We start from the raw sequence: 5799 nt of genomic DNA, 5'->3' as shown, positions 1-5799 counted from the left end.
TTTAATTTGTTTAATTAAATATATCTAATTATATTCATTACAAATGGTCTTATTATGTACTCTAATTATTGTAAAAACATCTACAATTTGTGACTTTAAAAATTTTATTTGTTCCTTATTACATAATAAAGAAATTACGTATTTAATGTAGAAATTGCAAATTTTAATCTTTCATTAATATTAATACTTTGCTAAAATCACTTACAAGAAAACAAAAATAAGTGTTTTAAAATACACAATCCATTCATTTGCATATATTTATATAATACACATGAACACATGTACATATACATATTTACAGATTATCAGTAATATTTTCAGTTTTAATTTTTGTTAACATTCATTACAAATAAAAATATGTATTATCAACAGTATTCACAGATATGCTTGCTTGAAATTGTCATGAATTTTATGGTTGAATTAATCAGTTTTTTTACTTCCTCGTGTTTTCCAAGCTACTAAAAGATTCCAGGAAAAGAACAAAGAAAAAGAATGAACCTGGGAGGCCAAAAGAATAAATGCGTACCACAATAACCCATATGGCAGGCCCCAAAAAATTAATTTTTCTGAATTTTATAAATATTTCACATGAAAATATTTAATATTGAGATTTCCAATATAACAGTACATATTTTATTCATTTTCAAATAATAAATTATTAAAATAAATTGTTGTTTATTATTTTATGGATTCATACCTGCCAAATAAAAATTTCATCTGATTTGCCAACAGTTAAATATTTCCAAACATCCTTGAAGTAATATATAACTGCATAGAACAATGGACCATATCCTAATACAATAATACCTATCATATATTGTTGTAATGTTTTAATTCTGTTTCTTTTAATAGCAGACAATGCAAGGAAGCTTAACATCAAACTTATGCACCATATGTATTCCCACCACAGAGGCTGTAATAAAAACAATTAATTCAACAGGGGCAATAGATATTCTATATTTCATATTTAATATTATATACCTGAGGTACTTGTAACTCTTCAATTTCCAAAATGAATATGTCCAAATGATCTAAAATGTCGGCAGATAATTTGGCAAGCATAACGAAGAAAAGAAGATAATGAAAAAATATACAATACTTCAGTCTTGATTTATTTGTTGCGCTAAAAGGAATATATGTTTAATTCTAATAATAAATAAACAACAATTAAGAAACGATTTATTATCAATTTTTACTTTTATGTATGACCAATTTTAATCTTTTAAATATTACAATAAATAGTGTCAAGCAACATTTAATAGAAAGAAAATAACTGGTATTCTGTTTTTATTGTTTTAATTACCTGATTTGATAGTGACTAGCTATTTTTTGTCTATGATTAAAATCACTTCCATCTGTACCCAGAGCCTGGGACAGTGTAACTTTTGAAGCCATATTTCGAAATAATTGTGACTGAGATATAAGAATCACGTTCCTATTTTAATAACAAAAACTTATATACAAATAATTTTGGAGCTGTAAATCAAGATAAACTATTCGGTACTTCATTACCAATTATTTAACTATTTTTAAACTTTCAGAAGCTCTGTTAGTGGCCTCATGGGTCACGGTGCTCTGCAAATGTGTCACTTTTATTAAGTCACGTTTTCATTTCACAAAAATTGAGCGTCGTTTCTGTTGATTTTCATTTTAACTGATCTTGCAAGTGTAAATTTTAAATTGTAATGCATTGTTCCTTAGTTTTCACAAATATATTAATTAACTGATTATAAATTTTTGCTTGTATTTAACAATCCCCTAAATTAAATAGAATAAAATTTATCATAAATAATACTTCTATATCTATTAAATTGCATAATTAGTATTTTAATAAATTTGTAAAGTAAGGAGTACAAATTGATTTCTAAAAAATATGTATATTTCTTATTGCGATAAATTAGTAGATGATCCATAAAGTACATCATTTTGAGCATATGCATTGCAAAATGATATAACCTTAAACATTGTAATATTGAATTCGATTAAAATATTATAAAATATTAAAACAATGCTGCAATAACTATACTGTACAAAATATAATAATGATATGCGAAAACATTTGTATACATATTATCGTATAAACATTTATACACATTATATTAATTATTATACTAGTTGGTGACAATAATTTGACAGTAACTATGCTAATTGTTATATTAGTTGATGACAATAATTATTTAAAGATGTCTATCAGCATTTATAAATCCGTATATTTATATAGATATATAATGGAATAGAAAAATAAGTTAATAGCATTACAGTGTAAGATACATATGAACAAAAATTAGACAATATTATTCATTTCTTTCCAGTAAAATGAGTTTCAACAAAGTAAAAGAAGTCATTGAAGAAGGAGATGTGGTAATTTTATATTTAGGACCTAGTAACATGCATTCATTAGAAATAAAACCACAAATTGTCAACAAAAAAGGTAAAATGGTTGACAACATTTTTCAAACAATATATGGAGCACTCAAAGTTTTTTCCCTTGTTGGACAAAAGTATGGTACTAAGATACAACTTTCACGTGGATGGGGATATGTGCTGCAACCAACACCAGAACTTTGGACTTTAACAGTACCTCATAGAACACAAATTATATATAGCCCTGACATAAGTCTCATTATATATTTAATGGATTTATCACCAGGAAGCACAGTTATTGAAACAGGTTGAATAATTGTCATTGTCAATTATTTTTTAAATTTTTATGCCTGTTTTAGCTCTAAACTTAATATAAAATTTGTTTACATAGAATTCCTTTAATTTTAAATGTGATAGATTTTTAAATTATATTTAGTTATTACTGTTTAGGTACTGGAAGTGGCTCTCTTTCCCATACGCTTATTCGTGCAATTCGCCCTCATGGTCACCTTTATACATTTGATTTTCATGAGCAACGTGTAAATATTGCTCAAATAGAGTTTGAAAGACATGGTCTTTCTAAATTTGTAACTTTAAATCATAAAGATGTTTGTATGGAAGGTTTTGGAGAACAATTAGAGAATAAAATAGATGCAATTTTTTTGGATCTTCCACATCCATGGTTGGCCATTGACCATGCATTGTGTACTTTAAAAAAGTCAGGTACAAATGAGCTATATTTAATTTAATATAGTTCTTTTACATTTTTTTTACATAAAAATATATAAAAGCTGTTGGTTTCCTTAATTTAAGAAATTGATTATTTTAAACAATTTTCTTCTTGTATATAATCAAATTAATAATAATTAACACATAGTCATAAAATAATGTATATATAATTTATTGTAAATAAAACATGCAATTTTTTTTTATTTTTTTGTTGTTAGGTGGAAAACTTTGTTCTTTTTCTCCTTGCATTGAACAAGTTCAACGTACTTGTACAAAATTAGTGTCAAAAGGATTTACTGAGTTGAATACATATGAATGTTTGCAGAGAGAAGTAAATGTACAATACAGAAATCTTTCTATATTAGATTTAGAATGCTTGAAATATGAGGTATGCATAACAAATATAATACATAGGTTTCATATAATTTTGATAAAATGTAAATGAGTATCTTTTTATTATGTATTATTCCTTTCTTAATTTTTGTAAAAAAATAATGTAAATATCATGATAAGTCAAATGGCACCTGCTTAGTTTAATTTTTATGTTTAAAATGATATTAATGCTTAACAGTAATACGATATTTTTAACTATATTTTAGCATGTAAACAAAGATATGGCACAACAAAGTGAAAATGAAAAACAAGAACAAACAAAACTACTTACTGTAACGCATGCTCGATCTTTACCTGGTCATACAGGATTTATTACAATTGCTACATTACCTCCAATTTATGCACGAAAGTTAGATATAAGTTCACAGTCTGAGAAAATTACAGTCAAAGACTAAGAAAATCTTAAATTAATGCAAAAAAATCACAAAATGTTTGTTCATTATATCGCTTTAGAATCTAGTTTGCACAATACAGTTTCTGTTTGCGATAATGAAAGCAGAATAAAACTAACAAACAACGATCAGATCTTATTCTTATTTGTATACAGAATGATCTTATTCAAAATGTTGAATATTTTATGTTTCTGCTTTGTTAGGATTCCAAGATAAATAATCGACCCGTGTAGCAGCCTGATATTCTTTTACCAAATATTCAACAACTTCTCTAGAGTTATCTAACTCGTCCAAATTATCTTCGAACATTTTTTCTTTGCGGAACTGCTCTAAAAATGCTTCACGTTTTCGTAATTTATCATATTGTTGTAAGGCACGGTCAAATAACTGAAAAATTCAATACAATAGTTATTTAAGAAGGATATTTTGTAAAGGATTGAAAATTATTATTAAACATTATACATTTAGTAAACAATTTTTAAAAATAAAATCAATAAACAATTTGGAAAATGGAAAATGTTGAATTTAATAAAAAATTAATATAAATAAATTTATTAGGTGAAAATGATAATAATGTAGTAATTTTATATTTTTTAACATAAAAATATTTTTACAACTTACCGATGATATATTAGTGTGATTAGCTAACATTAAACCAGATACTCGATGCGTACTTTGAATGTAGGGTGATTTTCTTGAAAGAGCTACTTGTATGCTGGCGGGACCCCAAGGTATAAATTGCGCAAGTTTTCTTTCTCTAATTCTTTGTAAAGATTTGTGAACTTGGGTTGGGTCTACTTCACCCTGAAACATTGCATTTGTAAAATTGTAATCTTATGCACATTTACTTTAATTGATATAAAACTTACTTGAATGATATTTAAAATAGATATATAGCAATGAGATGCATTTCTATCCAATGCTGTAGAAACCATCATATTTTTTGGTTGCAGTAAACGTCGCATTACATCTAATACAGAAGTTTTTCTTACAGAAGCTCCCTATCATTTACAAGAAATAAATTAGTTTAAAAACGGAAGTTAATCGAACTATTTTATTAAGTATATATTCTTTAAATAAATTTTTTAAATAAACATAAAACAAAATTACTTTTCGTTTTATGAAACCAATACTTACTTCTTGATCTGTAGTGAGAGGAGTATAACCAGTCATAAGGAAATGTAAACGTGGTGTTGGAATTAATGGGGCAATTAAACCAACTAGATCATTGTTCATATAAGAAGGGTACCTAGTGTTATAACATGCGAACTAATTAAAAGTGAACTAACTTCTTATATTTTATAAATTTATATAACTTCTCTAATAAAATAGATATAAACGATACATTACCGAAGTGTGGTGGTACTAACAGACATTATTGTGGAAACAAGCTTATTAATTTGTGTAAAACTAGGATTTTGAATGTGAAGTCTATCTGATGCTATTCTATTAAGTGCTGTATTGTCTAAAACAACAACACAATCAGCACATTGTGTTAATCTTTTTAAAGTTAATAAAGAGTTGTATGGCTGTACTACAACATCACTGAAAAGAATTTTCTTATAATTAATTGTTATTAAAAATATAATTTTGTTTTAATTACTACAATACAGTTTTGTTACATGATACATACCTTATTTCATCTTGATTTGGGAAAACGCTATATGTTTCAATCAATTTTTTTGGGAACCTATCTGCAAGAGATTCAAGCATAAATGAACCCATTCCTGAACCTGTACCACCTGCAATGGAATGGCACAAAACAAATCCCTGTAAATGAAAATATAACAAATAATTCAAGTATAAACAATACCATATAAAATCTAAAATACTTTTACCTCTAAACTATCACTTCCATCTGCCTCTCTATCCAAAATATCAAAAATTTCTTCTTGAAGTTTCTCTCCTTGATGATAACCAG

At 26.2% G+C, this 5799-nt stretch overlaps 3 protein-coding genes across 3 annotated transcripts in view; 1 reads left to right on the top strand and 2 right to left on the bottom strand.

Annotated features, from left to right (window-relative positions):
- Positions 1–391: 391 nt before the first annotated feature.
- LOC108570276 (protein jagunal) lies at positions 392–1588 on the bottom strand. Its single transcript, XM_017932112.1, has 5 exons — positions 1513–1588; positions 1304–1435; positions 982–1123; positions 700–913; positions 392–551 (listed from the first exon to the last, which is right to left on the bottom strand). Exons 2-5 carry the CDS (start codon positions 1393–1395, stop codon positions 421–423), a joined length of 579 nt encoding a protein of 192 aa, XP_017787601.1. The 5' UTR covers positions 1396–1435; positions 1513–1588; the 3' UTR covers positions 392–420.
- A 73-nt stretch (positions 1589–1661) lies between these two features.
- LOC108570232 (tRNA (adenine(58)-N(1))-methyltransferase catalytic subunit TRMT61A) lies at positions 1662–3881 on the top strand. The gene is made up of 5 exons (XM_017932049.1): positions 1662–1682; positions 2313–2671; positions 2815–3087; positions 3312–3481; positions 3693–3881. The coding sequence occupies exons 2-5, from the start codon at positions 2317–2319 to the stop codon at positions 3879–3881; spliced, it is 987 nt and encodes a 328-aa protein (XP_017787538.1). The 5' UTR covers positions 1662–1682; positions 2313–2316.
- Positions 3882–3946: 65 nt separating this feature from the next.
- Positions 3947–5799, bottom strand: part of LOC108570231 (tubulin gamma-1 chain-like) — a 2470-nt gene continuing 617 nt past the window's right edge. Inside the window, exons 2-8 of the mRNA XM_017932048.1 lie at positions 5717–5799; positions 5512–5648; positions 5229–5423; positions 5016–5127; positions 4748–4879; positions 4500–4682; positions 3947–4265 (exon numbers count right to left, since the gene is read on the bottom strand). Of these exons, the coding sequence (XP_017787537.1) occupies positions 4062–4265; positions 4500–4682; positions 4748–4879; positions 5016–5127; positions 5229–5423; positions 5512–5648; positions 5717–5799 (1046 nt within the window). The 3' untranslated portion in view covers positions 3947–4061. The remainder of the gene's footprint in view (positions 4266–4499; positions 4683–4747; positions 4880–5015; positions 5128–5228; positions 5424–5511; positions 5649–5716) is intronic.

This window comes from Habropoda laboriosa, unplaced genomic scaffold (genome assembly GCF_001263275.1).
Source record: "Habropoda laboriosa isolate 0110345459 unplaced genomic scaffold, ASM126327v1 scaffold81, whole genome shotgun sequence".
Classification (NCBI taxonomy): domain Eukaryota; kingdom Metazoa; phylum Arthropoda; class Insecta; order Hymenoptera; family Apidae; genus Habropoda; species Habropoda laboriosa.
The sequence above is the reverse complement of the archived record's forward strand: the minus strand, read 5'-3'. Positions and strand labels throughout refer to the sequence as shown.